The following is a 27,373-nucleotide window of genomic DNA, read 5'->3' as shown; positions in this document are numbered from 1 at the left end:
TAGCAACCATTACTATTTAGTCTGTATTAATTTCTTTCATTTATTGGAGTTCAGCCCTGAGTTAAATTAAAACCTGCTGTGTAAAGGGAGGTAAGAAATCTATGTTGTTTTAAATTCCTTAAAAACAAACAACCACAGGACCTTGAGACTGTTGTTCAGCCTTTAGTCTTCCTTGCTGGCTGAGCTCATTGCTGCTGCGATTTGATGATCTGTAATAGATCACATTATCCCAGAATGGGTTGCAAAGACCTTAAAGCTCACACTGTGTGTGGTCAGGGGCACCTTCCACTAGACCAGGCTGCCCCAAGCCCTGTCCAGCTAGGCCTTGGACACTTCCAGGGACCTGGGGACTCCCAGCTGCACACAGCTTCTCTGGGCACCCCATGTCAGGGACTCACCACCCTCACAGCCAGGAATTTCTCCTGATAATGCCAGCTGATGGTCTTAATCTTCCTAACAGATGCCAGCTGTTACCTCATCTTGCTCTTATTCCAGCTTGCTGTTTTGCTCACTGTGCATTGCCCTGGATGTGTGCTCACTATGCATTGGCCTGGATGTGAGGGAGAGAGGAGTTCAGATGAGGGGTACCAAGATGATTTAATTGTTCTGGACATAGCTCTTTGTTGTTATGAAAAGTCCATAATGGGTGAAATTGGAGGGCTGTCAGGCTCCATAGCCTGCCTGACAGTTGATGGAGAAGAGTGGATGAAAGAGGACAAATATTCCGGTAGAAAAATCCATATTCTTGTCAGCCTGTGCACGCTGCCCTTAGTGACCACATTGTACATATATTTCTCTTTTTGATCTCAACTTGGCTTTTAGTTGGGCAAAAATAGATGTGTGATGAAGACACATGAGGGAAATTTGGGAGACAGTCACAGCTTCCACTTCTGGACCTTGTACCTTGTTGTGAGGAGGGGAACAACCTTGTTGTAAAGGATTTTTGCTTTTTTAAAATTGCGTTATTCGTGCCTTGAAAATAAAAATCAAGCTTAAAATCCTACATATGCTGGAGACATGGCTGCTGCAAAATAAAGCAACTCTTCTAGAATGCAGCATTTGTGGTGATGAAAGATATTTATGAGCTAAACTTCATAGAAATGCCTTTTGAGGGTTATAACTAACCCTGTGCTGAGACTTTAAAAATTAGTCTGATATTTATCAAGGTGGTTTTCAGAGCTGGAGACAGAGGCACAATAATAAGTGAATGACTTAGAATTGAAGTTTTGCACCAATTTAGGGGGCAGCAGTATTTCCTAGGAAGCTCCAAATCCATTCCTAATCACAATATCTGGCCTTGATTTCTTTTTTTTTTTCTGTGTTTTGCTGTAGTGTTTTTGTGGGTGTGTTTGAGTTTGCAATTCTATGCATTTTTATTATGAAAAATTTAGTATGAAAAATCCTGCCATGTATCCCTGTCCTTGTGCTTATCTAAGGGATGGTCCTTAGAGAAGGATTACCAATGGATGGAGGAGAGAATTGTGTTGAGTTTTTCTAACCTGGATATCTGTGTTATGGGCACTGGTCCCACAAAAAATTGTTCCAGCATGGTGTGAAGGACATGAGTTTGTGGCTGGGAAGCAGAACTTTGCAAGGGGAAAGACAACAAAAGCCTCTGCACTGCTGCTCTTTAACTAGAAATCAGCCACCAAGATCTCCCTTATGCGATAAACTCTACTTATAATGCACATAATTAAAAAAAAAACCCTTTAAGGAATATATAAGGAAATAATTTGTCCATTATTTTCCTTTCTGCTTTTCTCCAGTTCTCTACATTTCTACTGGAATAAATAAATTTACTTTTTGCTGTTCTGGTTCCATGCAGAGTACCACTGAATGTTCATTTTCTTCTCTATATGCATTGGACACATGCACTTTCAAAATCTTGATCCCTTTTCCTTGTTTATATTTAAAATTCATTTAAAGACAAAATGCTGTATGTGTTTTGGAGAAGAATCTACTAGTTGGAAATATGCTTTATTCCAAACTCTTCCTCTTTGTGAAATTATCTTTATCTTCTGGAGCAGACACCAGATTTAACCTGATTTTGCTGCATCCCACATAAGCATCTCCAGCCTGGTTTTAACTGATTATTTTGTCTCCACAGCACTAGATGGTGCTGATGACAGTATCTCTGAAATCTGAGTCTTCAAAGATACCCATGGTTGCAGAAGTAGTGCTACTGTTTTCTACCAAGGACCAGTTTGCAGATCCAGTTATTGATCTGAACAAAAATTTCAGTCTGTGAGTGCAGTAATAGAATATGGGAGAGGGAAAAAGGTGGAAAGCTACCAATAGATCTTAATTTCTGTGTTGCTTCTTCCCCTTTTAGCATGGAATGTTCTAATGGTATTGACTAATAGCTGTGAGTTAGTGTAACTAATTCCTCCTGGCTGTGAGGAGTGTTGGAAAAGCCTTTTCCTGAGATTCTTGACTAGCAATGGGATGACAAGAGCTCATGACAACCTAGCCATTCCACCCTCTAAAACACACACAGTCATCCTTGGAAATCCTGATAGGAGTCCTGTAATGCTCCAAAAAGAAGTAAAGAAATCCACATGATGTTTTTAAATGCAGAAAGCCTAAAAACATCTGACACCTAACAAGAGCAAATGGCCTCAGGTTGCACCAGAGTAGGTTTAGAATGGATGTTAGGGAAAAATTCTCCATGGAAGGGGTTGTTCTTTCACAGGCTGCCCAGAGCACTGGTGGAGTCTTCATCTCTGGAGGGATTTAAAAGCCACTATTTAAAAGTGGATGTGGCACTTAGGGACATGGGTCAGTGGTGGCCTTGGCAGTGCTGGGGGAATGTTGGACTCGATGGTCTTAGAAGCTCTTCCAGTATGGGGATGGGTTCATCTGTTAGTTAATAGCCATGTTTGAGCTACCCAGGGCTTTAGAGGAGTGTCGGACTCCTTGCTGCTGCTGAGCATTACCTGATGGTCTTTGCCTACTGCTGTTACTTCCACCATTCTCCTTGTAAATCAGGTTACACCATCCTCTCTGAGTGTCATTGCCCTGCTTTTTTCCAGAATGCAAGAAAAATATGTTTATTTCTCTGTATGTGTATGGACCTCTGATTTAACAGATTATAAAGCTAACGTAATCCTTTTTCACTTGACTTAGGCTAAAATAAATTTGAAAATAATACGTACTAGTAAAATGCAATAACTCAGCCTCAAAATACACAAAGCTTTTATCATATACTCAGATTTCTCCTGTCTAAGCAATAGGTTATTAAAATGGATAATATATGAGATACTTAAGTATATATTACAGTGTATTGCATGAGGTGCTGCACTTAAAAATTGCATTCTAGTGAACACAAACTGTTTATGAACTAAAAATGCATGTATGCCATTCCTTCTGTGACAATATCACTTTTAAGAATTTAATAATGAACAGAAAATGTTCTTCAGAGCATATATTGTATAGAATGTTTCTGATTCAAACTCTGCTGTTACTTACCCAGATGCTAAATAAATAAATAAATAAATAATACAACTGTGCATTACATTCTAAAAATTTTATGTATATAATAAGACGCCTTTCCTTTCTGAACAATCTTAACTATTTCAGGACACTCTCGTGAAGTTATTTTAATTTCTTTTTCCCCCAGTCTGTTTTCTCTGTTGTCTAAAAAACACAACAAAGTTCTGGAGCAAGCCACGCAGTCCTTGAGAGGTTCCTTGGGTTCAAACGACTCTCCACTTCCTGATTATGTGAGTATCAAAATGAATGTTGTTATGGGTGCTTCGGAATTCAAGTCATACGTCCCTAAATCTGCAAAGAATTCTCAGTGTGTGGCAGCTGAGCAACCACCGACATCAAAATACAGGAACCTGTATGAATGATGTCATGTCTGAAACGTCTCTAAAAAACAAGAATTACACTTAGAAATGGCAGAACAAAACCACAGCTATGCAGAAGGAAGAGACTTAACTGTCAACTCATGCTTTTCAAGCCATTTGTAATTCAGAATATTTAAATCACACCATTGAAAATGGCATTTTTAAGAAGTGGGCTTTAGCATCCACAGAATCTTAAAATGCCTAAAAATGATTGAAAACAATTCCCAGTGAGCCTCTGAGGGAGTACTGGAGTCATGGGGTAAATTAGTATGTTCTGAATACATGGATACTTACAGTTCCCTTCAGTTTGCTGAGCCAATGCCCACAAGTAGGCAACAATTTTGTATTTAATTGCGTGGCTTGTTGGGAAATCTCTGCTTTGGGTGGAAGAAGGAGACGTCTTGAGAGGACTTGAATAATATCTTTGTGCTCCTGAAGTATCTTTGGTCTGTACTCATTTGAACCCTCGCTGCAGTACTGTGTGCAGGAAAGAAAAGTTGATTTATCATTTGCTTGGGATTTTTGAGGATGAAAATGTATCAACTGTTTTATTTTCAGGGCTAATGCATGATCCATAATATGCCTGCCTGAGACTTTGCATATCCTATTACTCTAGTATTAAATATAAAAATACCTAAAAAGATAATTTGATATAATTGTTTAATGACTTAAATAAGGAAACAACATGATGCACATTTCTGCAAAACACATAGGCACACATAGGCATGTGGTAACATAGATATGAAGATCTGTATTTTAAGATATGTAAGAATACTTGCTTAAAAAAAAATGCTTGAAAAATATTTTATGGCTTTTGAACTTTTTAACTTGCTGGATGTAAACAATGCTGCAGTTAAGGAAAGGCCAAGGGGGAAAGGCTTTCTGTATGAAGTTGTCCCCTTATGTTCAGAAACAGCTGAACAATGCAGCTGATAGAGCTGGGAAAGCTCCCTGGAGTACAGCCAAGAGGCTTAGATACTCCACTGATTTTTTTTCTTTTTACTGTTGGTATGATGTAGGGATGGAAGGGGGAAAGAGAGCCCTTGGAAAGATTGGTGTAGGGGAGAGTAAATTAAGTTCATGGCCTGTATTTTGAAACAATAAGGTAAACTGTTAAGGCATGGCTTTCTGGTCCTTTCTTTTTACTCTCCAAATTGCTCATGTTACAGCTCAGCCTGAAATATAGGCAGTTGACTAAAAAATGTTGAGGCCAGATTTCATCACTTCAGCATATTCTGCTTCTGAAAACCTGTGTTTATGTTGTGTGTAAGAACAAGGAGGAGTGTAGGAGTGGAGGGGACTGAAATGTCAGAAGTCCTGAAGCACATTTTACCTCTGTATCCCAGCGTGGAGCTAAGGAAAAGGGTGATTCCAGTATTGCCTGCTCTGCACAGGTTTGTTTGTTGAGAGGTGGAGGTTTGCCTAATAAGCAGTTCTCTTGCCAGGTTCTGTTTGGACCAAATATGTATTTTTAAAATGCCTTTTTCACCATTTTTTCATTCACTTTAATTTAGAAATTATTCATTTTCTTACTGTGCTCTGTAATCCAAATGGGAATTTGCATGGAACCCGAATCCAAGGGTTAAATCACATAAAAGTATTCTAGGTGCTGTTTAAGATGTTGTCCTAAATTCTGTGTGTTTGAACCGTAGTACTCTTTATATTCTAGTAAGTTTTTGATCCAATACACAGTCCCTAAGCTTATACTCACTGATGGTGGTAGGAATATACTGAGTTCTACCTTTACATGTTTATTAATGTTCTTTTTGTGAGTTTTCTGCTGCAGTCTGCCATCAGGTTTTGGTGTAACAGCAGACCTGGGAACTGGAATGAGGATCTGACCCCATTGGCCTTGATATTGTTCTTGCTGGGGTTTTTCTGGTTTTTAAAAGAGAAAAGAGCAACTTGTTTCATTTATTGATGCTGGACCAGTGTCCTGGTCCTTTCCTGATAAACTCTTGTCAGTGTGGTGGATTCAGGAGCAGGATGGAGAAGGCAGCAGGACAGAGACAACCAACCCGTCATTATTGCCTCGAAGACAATCCTTTGCTAAGACTATTATTAATTGTTAGACACAATCCTTTGTTAGACTATTAGTCGTTGTTTTTGTAGCAGCATTGACCTGTTTTGAAATACTACATATGATCCAATTGGAAATGGGAAGAGTCGGCTTAAGTTTATCTTTCTTACTTTCTTGCATTCAATGAAAGCATGTTTTCCAATATTTTTAGCAAACAAGAAAACTGGTAATAAAATAATTGAGAATTTTGCTTCTTTTAGTTCAAATCAAGACATATTACTTAAGTAAACATATCAATTATTTTCTTGGTAATTTGATTACAGCCTAATGTAATTTATCAAATCAGAGGTACTTAACAGCATAAATAGAGACATGCTAACTTCTCTAGGGAAGTAGCACATCAGATGTGTTGTTGGAGTTACCATCTACACCAAAAGTTTCTTTTCAAGGATTTCATAGTATTCTTTATGGTTTTTGAGTGCTTCCCCTGCTTTTTAAACTACAGCTGGTAATGAGAGATTCTCCTTAACTCCTTCTATGAAGAAGAAGAGAGAAAATTTTGATTTTTGGCAAGTTCATGTCATTTTCTTATTGATGTGAGAAAAACCAGTTTCCTTAATGCAAAAATTGAGGAAATTAAAAATTAAATGCAGGTATAGTATTAGATTCAAGTAGTTTGCCAGACATCATCACTTGAGTCTTACCTCCTGAATTTTGGGTTTAAAAAAAATTGTTCTAGCCAGATGAAGTTTAAATGTGTTAGGAAAAATTCTAAAAATAATCCCACTTAGTGGCAATATATTCAATTATTTAATACACAGCATTGTAATTTAAACAGCATGTCAATGGTGGATGAAATTTGGGATAAAAATCTTGTAGAGTAATATCAAACTTTTCATATGAATGGATACATTAATGAATATATGGAGAGCCATTCTTCAATCCTCTGTCCAAAATCTGGATTTTGGCTTATTTAGTATAAAATGAAAGCATGTTGGTAACTCAAAGGGAAAAATGTAAAAAATGCAAATGTAATGAGCTTTGTGTGTGCATGTATATGTATAAAACTACATGTTTTGATGTGTAGTTATATATATAAAGTCTGCAGTAGCAAAGCCTGTGGTACTGGAGACATCCCAATTAGAGCTGACTTTTCATGACTCCTTCCCAATCCAGTAAATTTATCCACTGTGCAAAGCTGGCTTTCATGGAGGGCTGGAATTCTGCAAATGTTGATGAGTTTTTCTCTCATCTTGATAACCAGAATTAAACTTTGCATCTGGATGATGAGATTTCTGTATTATTTTCTTTTCCCCCTCAGTTTGTGCTCCATAATGGGCTAAATGAATTCCAATATTTAGATTCTTCTTTGATTTTTCCCTGATTTATATGGTAAATAGAAAGCAGCTGTCTGTTTAACCATCTAACTCTTGAAACTCCTAGGCCCCTCGAGCGTCATCTGGAAGTAATGTAGCTTGTAAAACAAAGCTAAGAAGAAAAAGCAATGTTTGTTTTATGTGGGATGAATGACTTCAGTTGGGGTCCCTCTAATTTGGCCATTATGGGGGTTATTAAAAAATAGTATTACAAAAGTGGTTTCAACAAAAAAGAAATTTGGGGGGGTGGGAGCTTATATCTTGTTATTACATTTGATTATACTCAAACCTCCAAGTACTTCATAAATAGTCCTTCATTTGAGTTTCCCCAAGAGAGAACCAGCCCAGTCTCCCCTCTGTACCTCAAGAAATGTAAAAAGGTTCCCCTGCGTCATTTACTTCCTAAGAAAAACTTGCCTGTTATAATTAAGAGCTCCATATTTATCTTAGAAACTTGAAATTGCTAAAGAGTAGGTAAAATCAGGTACATGAACTGCAGTAGGTGCTGTCTTTTAAGCATAATGGAACAGATCTAGAATCTATTAATGTTCTAGTTTCAGTTACGTGCAGAGAAGTTAATTTTTAATCCAGTATGATAAAAGCCAGTATTTTATTCACTAATGACGTGAACAATTTGGCCTTTAAATAAATGTTGTGATGTTTAGGGGATTAGAAGGAGATGATCTGTAAGCCTTTCCAGCCCAAATCATTCTAGGATTATATGATTCTATGAATCATAGAGCCATTTGGAGTGGAAAAGACCTCTAGGTTCATCAGGTCCTATAATATGTTCTGTGCTTGCCTATCTAATATTACATGAGGTATCTTGCAGCTCTATCTGATTTTTTTAATTATCTAAAGAGCAGTTTAATGCAGAGCTCTGCCATCACATAGAAGTGTTCTCCTATAAACGTGTGCTATCACAAAGAAATGGGAAGTCTTCCCTGCAATCATCTGATGACTCCAGAAATGATGCAGAAATGAAATTAAACCTACTTCCAAGTAAACTGGTGGGCTGTAATAGAGTTAGTGCGATGCAATTAACATTGTTCAGCTGGTAGTCTGTAAAGTACTGCTCGGTGGAAACTGCTAAGAACTCACAAAATATGTAGAACTGGATACACTGTTGGCAGAATGGGAAACTTTTGCCAAATTAAATCAAGACTGCTGACTGAAATATGTCCATATTTGTCAAATACTGGAGTGACGAAGGTAGTTTTGTTATGTTGTTTTGGGTTTTTTTGTCATAATCTTTCTTTAAAATTCAGAACTCACCTACTTACCACCCAAAGCACTGCCTAGGTCTCTTCAGTGTTTTTGTTGTTTCTATTTTCTTCCATTTCAAAATGGCATCAGGAAACCCAGTAAGATTTTTTTTTAATGTCTTAGTCACGCATCATTAGTAGTCTAAAAAACTTCATTTTTGTGTGTGAATTTTTAGTTTCTCATGTTGTCTAGAGGAATAAACTTAAAATGTGACTATACAAGAGAATTTTTATTAGGGTGTTGTTTAATGAAAGCATATGGTAAAGCAATATAGTACTGGGTGGGTTTTGAATAGTATGTGGATTCTAGCTGTTCAAGTTGCACTTAATAGGAGAGTCACCTTGTTTTGCAGTATAATACCTTCTTTTTGATTACTCTGACTTGATGGCTGATGAAGTAACGTTTTCAATATCAGGTTATTCTTGGGTTTGCCTGTCTCCAGTATTGAGCAGAGGGCCTAAAAATACTTTTTCTAAATATTAGTCATACCCTCCTTCAGATGAATTATATTTTATAGAATATTACTCCTACCTAATCCCCCTATTTTTATATCACCAAAAAATAGCTATTTCAGAATAGACTGAAATAACCAACCTAACCCAAATCTAAAGCAAGCTTTTCTATTGAGTAATAGCTGAATTTTGCAGTTCTGTCTGAATTCTTAATCAGTTCTTTCCTTTAAATGAATTGAAACTTTCATAAGAAAATGCTGCATAAATTATCCTTAAACAGAAGAACTATCCTAAAATCCTGTGAAAAAATATGTTGGTGAAGTTCAGTCTCTTTAAACTTCTGTATATTATTATGAAGTACTAATAGTTATTTGCAGCTGGCTTTTGCATTATTATATCTTTACAAATGCATTGCTTGTGTTTGAAAGATTTTTACATTAAATACATTGAAGAATATCAAGATGATATCCTTCAATAGGATGTTGGTCTTTCATCACCCAGGACTTCCACAAAAGTGCCATTGGTGTCTGGTATTTGTGTTACACAGATGGTTTTAAGCTTTATTTCACTTAAAAATTCTCATTATTTTGGCAAATAGGGATGAAAATTCATTCGGTTTGAAAAAACATTTACTGTGGCAGTAGCATCTTATGATCATCTGATTGAAAATCTTTCATTCTTCAGGTTTGTGAGAAAGGAAAACCAATAAGTGGAAGAACACCTGCTAAATTTCAAAACCCCTTGTTTTGCTTGTTAGAAACATTTGAAATAAACAAAACATGATAATATTTTTTTTTTACTTTTTCTTGTTTAATAGTTGTAGAGCTTTAGTACATTGTCATTATTTTGCAGTAAAGGGTATAAATTATGGCATTTGTTCAAAATCTGCACTCAAACCCTATGTTTTTTGAGAAGACTGCTTAAATGAGTGTTCTTAAAACAAAAGATGATTAAACTGAAGAAGTTGTAAGACCTTGTCTTACAAAAGGATGAGATCTTGGGGTTCCTTTGCAGCTCCATAAGTTAAACAGGAGAACTTTGTAAGCTGATTTTTCTCCTGTACAGCTAATTGGGTTGCATTTGAGAGAACTGGAAGCCTGGGTATTTTAGAAGGGTCTTAGGTGTAGCTGTAGATAGAAAATGTGATACATTATTAAGATAAAGCCCTCATAGGCCTCTCTATAAAACTGTTTATTACTGACATGTAAACCAACATTTGTTTTATTCGCACTAATGGCAAGTATTGAAGTGTTTGGATGAAAAAAGGAGCAGTACTGATCCCCAAAGCACCCTTCTTTGCTGATTTGGTCATTAGATGCTTTTCCTGCTGCCTGTTTCACATGAGTGGGTTGTTCAGGGTTTCTCAGAAACCAATTATTCACCTGGATGGTTCATCTTGGTCAGACGTCCACAGACAAACAGAACAACCTAATGCAGTAGCTCTCCAAAGAGTAGGATTTATTTTTATAGCAGCAATCTATTTCAACAATGCATTAAAACAATTTTCTGGTGTTCCTAGCGCAAGGTTTTGATTGAAAAATGTAGTGCTTAAAAACCATAAGTATGTGACCATATGTTATAAACATCCCAGTAATTGTTTTTTTAAACATGCAGCCATATAAAGTAGAGGAAATGGATGAGGAAGAAAGTATGTACCAAACCTTTTAGGCTGTTTGGTACTAAATATCTAACTGGAATTGGAATTTCTGTGTGCTGCTTTTTCTCTATGAGATATTGGCGGAACATGTTGTACCTTCCATTTCCAATTTCTCCTCTTCATATTTTACAGGCACATTTACAGAAAAACCAGTGAGATTTTTGTATGTTTTTAGTTGATTTAAAAAAAGCCATCCATTACTACCAAAGGGTACTAAGAAGTTATTAAAAAAGTAACCAAACACAGATCTTTAGACTCGTTCATTGCAGAGATCTGTGATTTGGCTCTGGAAAGACAAAGAAAATACTAGAAATTAGGGTGAACCAAGACCCCATGATTTTGAGAAACATGCTATAAGAGGAAGATAGTGTGCTTCACATTGGATAAAATAATGGAAGAAGTTATTCACCTGTGGAGATGCTGCTCAAATCTGTCTGAACTGAAACATCCACACCTCCAGTGCTGGGGATATCTCTGGGCCCTCAGGACAAGAGAGACCCTGAGGGGCTGGAGCGTGTCCAGGGCAGGGAACGGAGCTGGGGAAGGGGCTGGAGCCCCAGGAGAGGCTGAGGGAGCTGGGAAGGGGCTGAGCCTGGAGAAGAGGAGGCTCAGGGGGGACCTTGTGGCTCTGCACAGCTCCTGACAGGAGGGGACAGCCGGGGGGGTCGGGCTGTGCTCCCAGGGAACAGGGACAGGAGGAGAGGGAACGGCCTCAGGCTGGGCCAGGGCAGCCTCAGGTGGATATCAGGGAAAAGTCTTCGTGGGAAGGGCTCTCCAACCCTGGCCCAGCTGCCCAGGGCAGTGGTGAGTCCCCATCCCTGTAGGGGTTTAAAAGCCGTGTGGATGTGGCACTTGGGGACTTGGGTCAGTGGTGGCCTTGGCAGTGCTGGGGGAATAGTTGGACTCCATCTTCGTGGGCTTTTCCAGCCTAAACAGTCGTGTAATTTGGGACCATTTTCTACCTCTGCAGAGTCACATTTATTACACATTGTGTCCATGTTACTGAAGCAAGTTCATCTCATCAGTTTACAATTTATCTTCTCGTGCCCCCTGAGCAGCATTTCCCAGTGTCATGCCGAGGGCAATTCTCCCACTGGTGGCTGTTGTTAATATTACCTGTAATGTTACACAACTGCTGCTGATTGGCAGTGTGGGCGGCCAGAAGACTGAGGGATGGGATGAAGGCAAGGAGAGTATTTTAAAGGGAATGAGTCAACCATATTAAAAGACTGTCTTGGTATGAAGTGCATAAGAAAAAGGCTTGGATACGAAAAATTATTAATATAGACAGAAATCCAAAACCAAAATTGGATTTTGAAAAAGGGTAGGCTCCTCTCTGCTGCTCATGAAGTATCACATGGAGCAAAATAAGCCACTTACTGAAAAATTATTTCCTCATCACCTGGCCTGAAAACAGCATTAAAGAAATGTAGAAGGGAGAATTTACATTTTGTTTATCCTCATTGACAAGAGTGGATTCTTGTTCTTTGTGAAATACCTTCCTGAAAAACCTCTCAGAAAATTTAGAGAATGTATTTAGAAGAAACAGAAATTTAGGAGTCTGTTACTCATTTTTATTGAATTGTATGGACACCCTAATGTTTTTCACAGGTGTAATTGAAAAGATAAACTTTTAATTCCCTTTCATTCCAATCAGCTATTTCTCCTAATTTTCTCATTTCTTTGTTGATTAGGAACTAAGTGAATTAGTGGAATACATTGCATATTTCATGTGCTAAGTCAGTTTTCATAAATAGGGATTCTTCCCCAGAATTGGTTAATTATAGAAACAATAACCCAGACTTTGCACAAAAAGTAGCAATTCGTAACAATCTCTGAGTTAGAGTCAGAGGACTAGGGGTGTTCAGCCTGGGGAAGAGAAGGCTCTGGGGAGACAAGCCTCTAATACATTGCCATTGTTTAATCCTCCTGTATTTGTTATCCCCAGCACTTTTGGGAGATGTCTGATTGCCTTCACTTCTCTGAAACAAAGTTGAGACACGTAAGATACTTTTTTTTTTTTTTTTCCCATTTGCCCTTCAGATATGTTACTGGAATGTAGTGGAGCTCTTCCAGAGCTGCTCTTGTTCATATTCAGGCTGGAGCCCAAGCAGGGTGAGCTGTGGCCCACTACTGAACAACATATTCTCCAAAGACATTGTGTTCCAATGCATTTTTCTGTTGCTATCAAGCTGGCACGGTGTGTACAGAGCCTGTTCCACTCCAGCATTTGTGTGTGTGTTAACCCAAACCCTTGACCTCAAAGATAATGTTGGTAATAACAAAAAACAGCCGTCCTGTTCTAGAGAAAATAAAATGTATTGTAACATTGCAGGTTCAATTTGCTTTATTCACTGCAATAGGACTCATTATCTGAAGTATATATGTTCTCCCCAGATAAACTGTGGAGGAAATGGATGTTGCAGTTCCCAAAGGCAGGTCTTTCGTCTACTCACCAGCAGATAATTTGTGGCACTCACAGAGAAATAAGATGCTTACTCAATGCAGCCAAAAAACGCTATCTGAACAAATAATGACAAGTTTTCCCATCCCAGTACTAATCTTCTAGATTTTGATAAATTGAGTCAATAGGAAGAGTCATGTTACATTCCCATGGGAAAAAGCTTTGTGGAATTTTTCTGATATATAAAATTATTTTTCTGCAATATATTAGCCATCTTAAAGTGTGATAAGTTAATTAAAGTTTGTTAGAAAACTTAGTGTAAATTATAGGTAACCAGTTATAATCACAAACAGGATTTTGGTGAGGAAGAGTGGAGGGATCTGGGATGGATGTATAACATACCCAGGTGCTTCACTGTCTTTCAGCAGTAATCTGTCATCTTCTCCCTGTCTGTCACTGCTGAGTTTTATGAACCAGACTATACAAAATAAACTTTGGTCCCAAAATAGACAAGGCTTCATAAATATTTCAGGAAATTTTATTTAGTTGGATAATGCAGTTTTCACATATTTCCATCAAGAGCATTTTGCCTCAAAATTTGAGAAAATACCATCTGTTGCTTATAGTTCATTTTGGAGCAAATGCCTCTGTGCATAGACATCTACAATTATTTTCTGTGAGTTTTGGGTTTTCCACATCTCAGTTAAAGGTTTGTTTTTTTGGTGTTCAGGCTGCAGCTGCTCTGTGCTTCCAGAACATTTAGCAGCACAGTGGTCAGCAACTTCTGTGTTTATCAGAACTGATGCAGTGTCTTTGTGACCAAATGTATTTCAAAAATAGGATAGAATGTAGTAAAAAGTGATTTAATCTAAAAGATAAACCATTTATTTGGTTTGTTTGCTGTCAGCCCTCAGAAGGCTGTTTCTCATCTCCTTACAATTTCCACTTTATTCAGCTCAAGAGAGCAGTTCTTGAAATTTGTTCATGGAGGTTTTTTGGGCCCAGGTTAATATAATAAATGATAGTTTTACTGGCAGTGACTAGTTTTGAAGAATTGGAAAGGTAAGAGGAAAACAAAACCACTTTCTTATGTTTTCTAATCTTAGAAGAACTTATCTTCCTTATACTGAAAACCACTTCAAAGCTCAATAATGTGATTTTTCTGATAGGTTTCACATATCTTTGTTAAGCTATTCCCTTTAATTTTCAAAATATTTGACACCACTGAAAGAATGAATATAGCACATGTGCTGAGTGGTGTCAAAGAATTACTTCTTTAACCATGCTGCTATCTTTTAATGTATCATAAGAAGTAAAGACATTTTCCATGATTTATCTTCAGCTCTGGTGTAAGATGATGGCTGTAAAGCAGCTTATTCCTGCTCACAGGAGTTTGAGAATCCTGTGCCATAACCCCTTGTCAGTTGTCTGCTACCTGGGACCTGACATTTTGTGTCATGCACTGCTGCTGTTCAGTACTGAACCATCATATAAACTTTCCTGTGTGCAAGCTGTAACCTTCTACATGAACAGCAACAGGTTAAATCAACCTTTTTTGTAATTACTGCTTTTAGACATGCCTAATATTGTCAAGAGGAGTTTTTTCTGTTTTGTGGTGCTTTTCTATTGTTGTCTTACCCATCTCAGTGTCCCTTTGCAGTGATTTTTGGTGTTTGAGGAGAGCAGGAGTCTTGCTCTGTGGCAGCAGAGGCAGTGTGTGGCCTTAGGAGTAACACCATTCCCTTGCCTCCTTGGCATTCCCCGAATTGTAATGATGGATACATCTGCCCTGTGAACCCCTTCTGACTTTCTTATGCCTCCCACAGAAATTTCAATAGCAATCTTCAACCCAAGGGCAGGAATACAGAATCTTTTGGCTGCTGGGTAGAGAGAAGCACTGACTTTTCCCACTGACATCCTGTGCATCATCAGGACTGGAAAATCTGCTTGGATAGTATGGAAATTATGGAAACCCCATTCAGTCTCTATTTGTATTGAGTACTTGGATTACACAGTCTTGTGTGTGAAGTTTTTTCTCTTAGATAGGGTCAGAATTATTTGGGTTGGTGCTTTCAGTGGGAGAGAGCAGTTCCAAGGCGTTGATGGTTTTGCTGCGTCATAGCAGAAATGCTGAACCACAGGATCTGATCAGTGAGGAACCATACGAGAACTTAGGAATTCAGATTCTGTGAAGTTAACAGCTTTAGTCGGGGATCAGTATATGTTCAGTTTGTATATATTCAATTTTTTAAATTGAATATATTCAATTTTTAAAATTGCTTAGACACTGAAGTTTGGTCTGCAAGACCATCGAATTGTAGGATCCATTTGCTTTGGAAAAGCCCTCTCATGTCTGGGTTGGAAAAGTCATTGAGTTTAACCATTTCCCCAGCCTGCCAAGGCTACCACTGACCCATGTCCCCAAGTGCCACATCCACATAGCTTTGAAATCCCTCCAGGGGTGGGGACTCCACTCTGGGCAGCTGTGCCAGGGCTGGACAGCCCTTTTATGAAAGAAATTTTCCCTACTGTCAAACCTGAACTTCCAGCAGCACAGCCTGAGGCCGTTCCCTCTGCTCCTGTCCCTGTTCCCTGGGAGCACAGCCCGACCCCCCCGGCTGTCCCCTCCTGTCAGGAGCTGTGCAGAGCCACAAGGTCCCCCCTGAGCCTCCTTTGCTCCAGGCTCAGCCCCTTCCCAGCTCCCTCAGCCTCTCCTGGGGCTCCAGCCCCTTCCCCAGCTCTATTCCCTGGACATGCTCCAGCCCCTCCATGTCCCTGTTGTCCTGAGGGGCCCAGAGCTGACTCCAGGATTGGTGTAATCTGTAATTACTGAGTGATTTTCTTAGCTGACAGCAGGTGGTTCACAGGAAACATGCTAATAGTTTTATATGTACTTTTGCAGACAGTGTTACACTTGTTACTGCTAAGCATAATATCAAGGATGAAGAAAATATTTGATAATATAGTCAGGGATTATGCTGGGGTGGGGGTACTGGTGGATAAATTACTTCCTGCAACTGTAGTGTATTGTATGTAGTAAAGTTTGGGAGGTGTGAAGGAAAAACATGAAGAAAACTGTTTGGGTTTAACTGCTAACTGGTGGGTTTTTTCTGGCCATTTGCAAGATGTGATATTTTGCCATCTTATTCTTCTTCATGATAAAAATATGGGTTTCTGTACTTCAATTAACATCACATAGGATAAAAATAATGAGCCCATTCCAAAGAAGCATTAAAATATGGTAAGGGTGCTTAAGTCTGGAGTTAACTATGAACTGAAACACAAAACTGAACGCCTGTATTAGCAACTGTATCTTCATAGTAAATTGTTAAATTTGCTCCTTTTTGGAGAACCACTCACTTGCTTCAAAGAGGGTCATCAGAAATCATCTCTAAGATACACATTAAGGTCTACAGATTTCATTAGGTACTATTTACATTGCTATTAATACAACTGTTAGGTTTAATGCATAAATTGGAAACTGTGTGTTATATGAGACCTGCATTGCTCCTGATGGGATTCCACAAAGTGGAAAAGTACTTTTTACCAGATAATGGAGTGACAGGACAAGGGGAAATGTCTTTCACTGCCAGAGGGCAGGGTTAGCTGGGATATTCTGGGATATTGGGAAAGAATTCCTGGCAGGGAGGGTGGGCAGGCCCCAGCACAGGGTGCCCAGAGCAGCTGTGGCTGTCCCTGGATGTCCAAGGCCAGATTGGACAGGGCTTAGAGCAGCCTGGGACAGTGGAAGTTATTCCTGCCCATGCCAGAGGGGGTGGAGCAAGGTGGTCTCTCTCCCTCCCAACCCAAACCATCCTGTGGTGGTTATCATTCCGTGATAATTGTCAAGGTTTCAGTTCTTGCAGCACTTACTGCTGTGTAACTTCTCCAAACAGTTTTGCTGGTGACATTCTGCAGCTAAGCTGAATGTGTAGGGCTGAAATCAGAAACTTTTTCACTTGAGGAATGTCTTTAAAGTCCTCAAACACTCCTCAAGGTAGATTGGTTCTCTTAATTAAAGCCTGTATCATGATGATCTATTTTACCTTTGTATGGTGGAGTTGGGGTTGTGTATGGGACTTGTTCTTTCTTGTTCTACCAGTCAAACTTAACAAAATCTTCCCATACCTCTAGCAAATACTGCTAAGTTTCATGGAGAAATGGAGAAATCTTCATTTCCTTTCAACAGCAAGAAAACCTCATTAGTATTTCAAGCATGGTATGACTAAATAAAAATTCACAGTTTTAATTTTCTTAGTAGGAATGTTGTCATCCTCTAGTAGCAGTTGCTTCCCAGGTTTTGTGGGATCTTAGACAAGATTGGGTTCAGTTTTACTAAATACTGTTTGTATTCTGTTGTCATTGTTGCATGTGGTTTGGGAATACTGTCTTTGAGTGTTAGAGTTCCCAGCTGGTGACTTCCAGGTATTTTGGGCATTGTGGTGGATCCCCTTATGCTGAAGCTTCTTGGTGGGCTTAGACCATCCTCTGAAGCTTGACCCTGGGTAGATGTCTTGCAGAGTAATTTGCCTTTTCTAAGCTAGTTTGGGTAAAAATCAGGTTATTTGATTTGATTCATAGGAGGCTTGGACCAACCTGGTCTAGTGTAAGGTTTCTCTGCCAATAAACCTTCCAAACCAAACCATTTTGGGTTTCTGTGATTCTGAGAATTGCAAAATCCTCAGTCAACAGGTAAAAAAGACACAAGGCTATGAGAGCGAAGTATCACCAAGAATCAGTAAAGCACTGAAGGAATCTGGGCAGTTTTATAGCAATTTTTGATTGATTCTGGAGCCTGACTTTGAAGGAAGTGGAGGATAAGTTAAAATATTTCAAAGTGAAGTGGTTTAGGATTGGAATTTCAAACACAGGAAGGGCATGGATGGAAGAAGAGATGAAAGTGATGGGGTGAGCAGGAGATGAGCAGTGGATTAGCTGTAGGTCAGCTGGATAATAAACACAGTATGGTAAAGTCATGTACGAAGTACCAATGGAGCAGCTGTACCTTCCCTGGGTTATATTTGTGTCCTCAGAAATGGCTCTGTATTTCCTGGGCCAGTGCAATTTGGGAAAGCATGGTTTTGGAGCAGGAAAGCAGTTGGGCTTGCTGCCTTGGCAGGTGTCCTGTGGTGTATTTTCCTTTGGAGCAGACTGCTCCTGGGCCTGTTCCTCTGGGACAGGACACACACTATGGCATTTCCTCTTTGTCGTGGGCTGTGGTGAGTGTTGGCATTGGGATATGGGCTGGAAATGCTGTGTTCCTTGTGGGAATTGTACCCCCAGACAGGCTGGCTCAGCGTGGCTGAAAACCTGCACTCTCAGCTTGCCAGCTGCTCGGGAAGGAAAGGAGGAATGTCAGGATGGACAGTTTATTTATCAAAGTGTCTGGCAACAAACAGCTCTGCTGTGTGACAGGAGTGCTTTCATTTCTAAGCAGTGATCAGAGATGGCAGGGTTAATACTTGAGGTTATAATCACTATAGGCCCTGCATTTTTTCACGTAATACCTACTTTACCAAAAGTTGTCTAAGCTTGACATAGAACAGCCAAAGAGTATTGCCAGTAAAAGAGATAAAGATAAGATTCTGGTCACCAAAGGCTTGGCTTTGAAGTTGCTTTGCTCACTGAGCATAAGAACAGCTTTCTTGTGAGCTTCCTTCATTCCTCTCCGTTCTTCCACTCCTTTGGCAGAGCAAGTTTATTTTGTTGAAGGTTTTATTTTCTGCTGAAAGTGCAGGAAATTCAGACAGCTCTCTTGGAAGCTCCCCAAAGCTAATACAAACAAGATACATATGCCTCTCTTAAACTAACTAAAAATAAAGTAAATTATTTGAAAATATTTAACTATAGATATTCCTCTCTAAAGAGAAAGGGAAATTTATATCATTACAATTGTGGATGCTGATAAATTATGTTATCAAGGTGAAATTCCCTGTAGCATCTATTGTCTATTCCTCACAAAAGATTGAGGGGTACCTCCCTGAAATCTGGAATAGCTGCATTACAGGCAGAAGTAGTAACTACTGCATGTCCAAAAGTATAATTCATTGAAGTATTCTTTAGCATGTACAAAGCCAGATTAAAAAAAAAGTAATGTAAAATGAACTGAAACTGTCTGTTCAGCTATACTTTGTGTGGCTGCAGCTTATGGATCTGAAACGGTTTACCAGATTTTTCCTGTTGGTCTCTCCCTGGTAAAAAAAATCAGTTGTCTGTTTGGGGTTAATTTGGCATTCTTAGTCCTTTTGATATCTGTTAATTGTGCGGGGTATATATGGTTTTCTTTTTTTTCATTGCTGACAAAATTGCCTTTATAGTCATATCTGCGTCATGAAGGAAGTAGTTGTTTATGACTATAATTTTTTATCATTTATGTTCACAAATTGTTGAATCTCACTGAAAATATTACAGATGAAGAGCTATAGTGAGTCATCATGGACAAGGGCTCAGCATGGAGAGCAGCCATAATTACAGTTGCCTGTGCAGCCTCCACCCTCACCTTTTCTCTATTCCTATGTCTGTATGAGGCCTTCAGCCTCAGCTGTGAAGATGATGGGTGGTCCCGCAATGTGGATGCAGCTACACAGATATGGTGCAGACCTTCCTGACATTCCAGGGCCTCAAGGGGCTCCAGGAGAGCTGCACAGGGACTGGGGCAAGACATGCAGGGACAGCAGCCAGGCAATGGCTTCCCAGGGCCAGAGGGCAGGGACAGATTTTGGGCTATTGGGAATTAGGAATTGCTGGCTGGGAGGGTGGGCAGGCCCTGGCCCAGGGTGCCCAGAGCAGCTGTGGCTGCCCCTGGATCCCTGGCAGTGCCCAAGGCCAGGCTGGATGGGGCTTGGAGCAGCCTGGGACAGTGGGAGGTGTCCCTGCCCATGGCACGGGGTGGAACAAGATGGCCTTTAAGGTCCCTCCCAACCAAAACCATCCTGGGATTTTCTGAGTTGTAAAGAGAGGCAAAGGGAGCTGATGTCCTTAAGGGGTCACTCAGACCTAGCAGGGAGAGTGGTGAGTCCAAGATGGTTTTCCTTCTGTGAACTGTGGAGTTCCTGGGAAGGAAACTATTACATCATGTCCAGCTGTTTTAAGTAGCCGCTTCACAGCTTTTGCACACTGTGTGCACTCCTGGCTCCGCTGGAGAGGGACCAGCAGTGTTGGTCAGAATGAGCTAAAGCCACCAAGCTTTGACACAAAACAACTTGCACTTTTGAAAATTCAAATGTCAAAGCATTTTATTACTGGCAGCAAGTTCCCACTCACTAAAAGCCATTCATTGTCATAAGCAGTTAAGTTAAGAATTGTGTTAGGACGTGTTTTTTTGGTCTGCCTGCATTTCTGTCAAGTATTTCTTTTGCAATTACATGTGACATTTCCACTTTATTTCATCAGGTTTCTTTGAATTAAGACTTCAGCACAATATGTTTTCTTGTTGTTTTCTTTTACCCTATTTACATTGTGCAGTTGTAGCATACTCCCTTACCAATCCCTGCTCAGGTTTTGCTTTTTTTAGGCAGATAAGCTTCTTCCTGCTTATTGTGCTAACTATATAATTAGCAGTTATTTAGCTGGAAGTATAATTTGGCTGGAAAATTGCTGTGATGTGAATGCACAGTGAGAAATGTGGCTTTTTTTAGTACACACAAGTGACCTGGGTGTCTGTACCCATTGTCATATGATGCATAACACCATTCACATGCATCTTGCCACAAAGGAAAAGTTGCTCTGTTAGATCTCCAATTTTTAAAAAAGTTAGAAAGTAGACCTCTTTAGGCTTACAATTATTCATTGCTTTGGATTGGGGTTTACTGTATATCCAGATAAAAGGGAGAAAAACCAGATCATTGCATTTAAGTGAATTCCAGCTTGCTATAAAGAAATATATAATCATATCTATAATATATAGTCTGAAGCTTGTAAGTGTCATGTGGACATGACACAAGACTTAAGTTTGTTTACTAATGCTTCTTAGAATCATGGACTAGAATCCCTGAATGGTTTGGGTTGGAAGGGACCTTAGAGCTGATCTTGTTCCTCTCCTGCCATGGGCAGGAACACCTTCTACTATCCCAGGGTTCCCATCCAACCTGGCCTTGGACACTTCCATGGATGGAGCAACCACAGCTGCTCTGAGAAACCTGTGCCAGCTGTGACTGAGTGTGCTGCATATCTTCCTGGGTTAATGATCAAAAATGCAAAATATCATTAAGAAATCTGTCACCATCCATGCTGTGCAATACCCTGGGGACCACTCTGAAAAAGGGCAATGCTTGACTTCCAGCAAAAAATGGGCTAATCAAGGAGCTAATTTCATCATGGGAGAGAAGCACATGTCCACCTTTGCTTATTGATGCCATTTCATAGCATCACAAGTCACCAAAATTCTAATTTTTCAACCAGCTATTATTTTCTGTATAAACTAACTTTGGAGGAAAGAAAATGGAAAGCTGAATAATTTTGCCTCTGTTTATATTAGACAGTACAAACCATGAGGGATGGTTATGCAACACTAAGCTGAATTACACAAGACATGCCTCCCTTTATCTCCTTAGAACTGGTAACATTTAGAGGGTGGAGATTTGCATTCATTCATGATAGAACTTTTTAAATCAGTTTTTTATGGTCACATAATTAAAATAAATTCAGTGTCAAATTGAATTAAAAGGATGAGCATGTTCCGTTGTGGGAACCAGGAGATGGGGACCATAAATTAAGCAGGTGTTAGGTGACATTGAGTTTTTGCATCCTCTGTTGACAGTGATTTGTTTTTTGATGGGTAAATATGTCTGTAAGCAACTAACTGTGAGCAAATGCCTTGGCCACACACTTCCAGCATTTCAGCTGTGTTCAGTTACTCTGAAAGTAATACACAAGGTGATAAACTGCAACAACAAAATGTTAATATAACTTTATTTATACCTGTCTTGATGATATGTCTGGGTGCAGTCAGTCTGTAGCTTGATACTGATGATACAGAGCAACAAAACCACATGGCATTTTATCAGCATTTCTCCACTTTCTCATCCAAATGCTGTCCTTGGATTTATGCTTGTTTTTTCCTTTGTTTTGAAAACTTTTAAACCGTTAGGAATGGTTCAATCTCTAATTATAGGAGCAGACATTTCTCCTGATAACGTATGTGCAAAACAGGGATTCAGTGCCACTTCTCTGTCTTTTATGGACATAGTTCTTCTTAAAAATTCTTTTTCATGTAGTCAGTTGTGAGTAAAAATCTTCACTATATCTCCTGTTTTTCTTCATGGAGGGGTCCCAGATTCTGCACCTGAGATGTAGTAGCTGAAATACAGCTGGTTGATTCTGTCCATTAGCTCTTAAAAATGTTAAATTTAATTACTGTGCAATAACCTCTGAACCTTTTCATTGTTTGAAGCTGATCATTAGCGGAGTCTCCAACCCATTGGAAGATGGTTAGCAATGCTTTCTGTTTCAATTAGCTGTATGCCTGGGGTTTAAGCTGAACACCTTTTATTTAAAAAAAAAAAACATGTAGTTTTGAAAAGTAGTTGTGTGGTTTGTTACCTTTCTGGTAACTGGATGGATCTCACTTGAGTTGGAATCATAATATTTCTGTGAAAGTCATCTATTCTGTATTTTAGGATAGTGTCTTGGTCACTAACTCACCCTGCTGCACTGGGGGCAGAAGTATGCCAGTGCTCAGAGCTTTTAAAAATATACCATAATACAGCCTATTCTGCAGTAAATCTGATAGGCAAGCACGATTCCCCAGGTGAGTTAGGTCTGGATTTTTCTTCAGATGCCAGCTGAAGCAGCTTTTTGTATTTTTATCTAATATTTTCCATTACATACCCTTGGCAACACCTACCTGAGATGCTGTTTCATAGCACAATAACTAGGTATCTACAGGCAGAGGAACCACCTGCATTTTGAAAGTAAAGATTATTTCTGTCATAGAAGAATGTGATCCCATTGACAGCAATCAGCTTTGTAATGGTTTCTGCCATCATTGTTAGGTACACTACAATGCTAATTTAGGTGGCAAAGTCATTAAAAAATAGGAGATACGTACATTCAGAAAAAAGTCTGTAACCTTCACTGTCAGGTATCATTGCTAAAGAATAAATTTTACTGGAATGTGTGCACAAGATACTGCTTTTCAAACCAGAACTTCAAGTAACTTCTACTTAAATCTCCCTTGTAAATGTAGAAGACAAGGGTTGGGGATAACCAGACTGTAGCGTGGGATCAGATGATAGGATCTCACTTCTCCATGGTCCTCAGTGTCACAAAAGAAATGGAGCAGCAGGTTAGGGGGATGGTGCTGCCTTCTGCAGGGCCACATCTAGGAGAGGGATTTGGGGCAAGGGATGCAGAGACTGGACAAGAGGGAATGGCTTCCCACTGCCAGAGGGCAGGGACAGATGGGATATTAGGAAGGAATCCTTGGTGTGAGGGTGAGGTTCCCTAGCACAGGTTTCCCAGTGAAGCTGTGGCTGTCCCTGGATCCCTGGAAGTGTCCAAGGCCAGGTTGGATGGAGGTTGGAGCAGCCTGGGATAGTGGAAGGTGTCCCTGCACATGGAAGTGGTGAAACTGGTTGAGCTTTAAAGTTCCTTCCAACCCAAACCATTCTGGGATTCTGTGAGCTACACTTCTAGGAAGAAATGCACCTTGTTTCCCATTGAAAGCAGCCAGAGCAAAGTGGTAGCAAAGAATTTTGCTCTTTTTGAGTCTAAACAGGATAATGAAAATTCCTGTGTTCTCTTCTGTCTTGGAGAGAGCATACATCTGCCACATGACAATTCCTACAGTGCTGCTTAATAGTAGAAAATAACTGTGTGCAGATTGAATGACAGCCCAACAAAATGCTGTAAGAATTTAGAAGAATTTAAGTGCCTTATGATAACTCAGAAAGTGAACTTTGTGGGCAGTTGGCAAAAGGAAGTGTCAGTGGTTTTATTGTTCATACCCAACAGAAAAGCTCAAGCTGGTTTAGTATGGTTCTCATTCTTGCCAGACGTGTAAAGTCTCACAGTCCAGTTTTTGATGTGATGGAGACAACCTAAATGATACAAACAAGGTAGAAGAGCCCTTTTTTTACCCTATTCCAAGGTAGGACAGACAACTCTGCAGTCAGAATAACTGTATTGGAGATATCCTGATGTGGAGCTCAAGGAGGGAAATCCAGGCAGCTGGCAGGAGTTCACATGCCAGCTTGTTCAGCTTAGGAGGTTTGAGTTGTCAAATGCACCGACAAAATTAAAAGCTCTACAAGTTAATCTTAGTGTGAACGTTTTGTGCACTACAAAAGGAGATTACTTTTTTTCATTTGTTACAAATGTTCTTCAATGCCAAGAAAATAATTTTAAAAGAGAGTCAAAGAGGAAAAGTCTGGTAACAGTGACAGATGTTGAAGTTGCAGTGATGTTTGATACAGTCAGTTTTCCTTCTCCTGCCTTTGCTTTTTCACTCACTGTTTTTTATTTCTGTTAATTTTCCTCCTTTTTCCCTATTGCTCCTTCCTGCATAGGGGCTCAACAGAAAATGTAATAAATTAATTATATGCTGAAATGCTTTTACTTAGAATAGGAAGGGTTGAAAAGACTGTGTTCACTTAACCCTTATGAATTTGACTGATTACAATATGGTAATGCTTTATGTCATGGCTCTCTGTTGGGAGAATCAAGCTATGAGGCTGAGTACTAGTATGATGCATTTCAATTAAAATTTTGGTGATTACTGGAGAAAACAGATTTCTTTCCAGACACATGGATGCCAGATTTGCTCACCATAGAAACATTACCAGCTAATAGCTTTATTAATAATAATTACCTTTGCATTGCCTTTATTACTCAATATTTTACAATGGAAGAGGGCACACTGACCTTTCTCTCCTTTCTTAAAGGCACAAGACCTGAATGTGATTGAGGAAGTGATCCGGATGATGCTGGAGATCATCAACTCCTGCCTGACCAATTCCCTGCATCACAACCCCAACCTGGTGTACGCTCTGCTCTACAAGCGCGATCTGTTCGAGCAGTTCCGGACTCACCCCTCCTTCCAGGACATCATGCAAAATATAGACCTGGTGAGTTATACCTGACTTCAGAGATGGTTACACTTGGTTTTGTGACCTCTTCTTACTCTTGAGAGGTGGAAAATATTTATCATTTTTTACCAGTTTGTTTTAAAATGTTGCATTTTTCTTGTCTGTTTTTTGGGCCTGCACATGCCTTCTGGGCAGCATAGAAACACAGGGTGGTTTGGGTTGGAAGGGACCTTAAAAGTCATTTAGTTCCAACCCTCTAATTTCTTTAACAGCCCTTTCCCACATCTTTAACTCAGGTGAATCAGAAGGATTTTGCGATGCCTCTGGTAAGGAATTCCCAAGCTGTGACACATCTTTCACCCCTCAAAGGGAGAACAATGTCAGCTTCTCTTGACTGCCCCTTGTTAGAAACCTACCTTTCAGGGGAGCAAAAGCTAATTTGCATCAGCAAACAATCTTTTTTCTTTTCTCTTACTCCTCTCACCAGCCTATTAATGATTATGGGGAATTAATTTTAAATGACTGAAGAGCAGGCATACAGCTGTCTTACTCTCTGTCTATATCTGAATGTGTGTTGTTTCCACGTGCCAAGTGTTTTCTTCAAAGCAGCCTTCCTATTGCCTAGGGAAACATTTTAGAAGAAAACAGAAGAAAATAGCTGTGGATAAGAAGTTGTTAACTAGTGTGACTCTCTGTGGAGCATGACTTTGGGAAACAGTTGTTAATTATTTCTGCCTCTGATAGTAGTTTTAATGTTCATATGGAGAGCCTGAGCTTCTGCTAGAAAAAATTGAAGAGTTACAAATTTTTCTCTGTCTTCTAGTCAATATTTGCAGAGCTGAGCAATGTTTGAAGCCACACTATGACCACTGGGTGCAAAATACTGGAAGGGAGGGCTGAGCAGGGTACTAAGTCTCTGAATGCAGTGAATAACATATTATTGTGCCTAATAATCTACAGAGTTTTTGGTTTGATTTGCTTTTAATTACAGGAGATTGACAGATATCTGATTGCCCCTAAAGGAAAATCATTTAAAATGTTGCACTGAAATCCTGCTCTGTACCTATTCCTTCCTCTTCTGTTCTCTCTTCACATTTTCTGGTCATGCAAGAGTTTGGGGAGTGGAGAACTTGAAGCTCAAAACTCTCCAAACTTTCGGCAGCTGCAGACTACAAGGCAGCATGATACTGTCTGGCTGATTAGAACAAGATGTCTTCAAGTTGTGTAAAGAGGATATGGTGCACTGAAGATAACAGTTGTCTACATTCCTGACTGAGATAGGGACCTTCTCTGGTTACTTGCCCACATCCAGGATAACTGATGGTGGCCAGATCCTTCTGCTTGCAGCCCTGTGCCTCCCACAGACAGCAGCACATCCTTTCCTTTGTAACAGTTAAATGTAGGTTTCCCTCAACAATTTAAACAATTCCTCCCCAAAACTATTTAATATTGGGTTACAGCATAATGCCAGTTACATTCAGAAACTATTTAAAGCTTTCCAAGGGAGCATGTTGAATTTTTAAATAGCTCCTTTGTTAGAGAAGTGAGGACGTCAAAAAAAGAAATTTTTTAAATTTTTTTTTCTAATGTACCTGTCACCATCTGGCAAGTGGTAAGAGCTGTCAGGTTTGTAGATCTGAATAAAAGATGAGATTCATCTGACTCCTTGTCTACCCTGTCACGTCCTGCGCTTCATAAACAGTACTGGCAGTGCCATACAGAACCAGTCTTTTTCGTGTGTGCTACAGCCAGAATGTTCTAACTGGTCTTGCTGTCCCTTGAAACAGTGGCAAATCATGTCAGTTTTACTGTACACATTGCAGGGAGCTTGTCTGGGAGCCACATGGGCAGGATCTGAGAAGAACCTAAATGAGTTTCTGTCTCCAAGAGCTTACCAGGCTTTTCTCTGCAGTGGTGGAGCTTGGAGCTCCATCCTCGCAGCAGTATGGGACTCTGTGGATGTCTGAAATGTAGCTGTGCTCTGAAAGGAGTCAGAAAAAAAATCGTTAAAGATTTGGCTCAATAAATTTCTAAAGTGTATGTTGCTGAAAGCTGGGAGGATATACTCATGGGGAGGATCTCCCTATTCTTGACCTGCTCTTATATTCTTATTTCAGCATCCATCCCAGCCTGCTTTCAGGTAGAATAGTGAGCTGGCCAGGCTTTTCCTGTGACCAAGGCTGGTTATTCAAAAGAGGATGGACCCACCAACTTCCTGCATATTGGGGAGCTGTGTTGGCTTTCAGGCTGTCGTGATCAATGAAATTCGGTGGCCCAAATTGTGTAAATTGTAGACAGAAATGGTAAATGTTACGACTTTT

General features: G+C 39.6%; 1 protein-coding gene across 6 annotated transcripts in view; it reads left to right on the top strand.

Annotated features, from left to right (window-relative positions):
- DYM (dymeclin) overlaps positions 1-27,373 on the top strand; it is a 198,948-nt gene that overhangs the window by 129,031 nt on the left and 42,544 nt on the right. For 3 of the 6 annotated variants that reach the window (XM_031059634.1, XM_031059632.1, XM_031059631.1), the window contains 3 exons: positions 3,620-3,722; positions 12,571-12,624; positions 24,909-25,091. In XM_031059634.1, coding sequence (XP_030915494.1) covers positions 3,620-3,722; positions 12,571-12,624; positions 24,909-25,091 — 340 coding nt within the window. The remainder of the gene's footprint in view (positions 1-3,619; positions 3,723-12,570; positions 12,625-24,908; positions 25,092-27,373) is intronic. The other 3 variants (XM_005424193.3, XM_031059633.1, XM_031059635.1) reach the window with 1 other exon arrangement.

This window comes from Geospiza fortis, unplaced genomic scaffold, assembly GCF_000277835.1.
Source record: "Geospiza fortis unplaced genomic scaffold, GeoFor_1.0 scaffold488, whole genome shotgun sequence".
NCBI lineage: Eukaryota > Metazoa > Chordata > Aves > Passeriformes > Thraupidae > Geospiza > Geospiza fortis.
The sequence above is the reverse complement of the archived record's forward strand: the minus strand, read 5'-3'. Positions and strand labels throughout refer to the sequence as shown.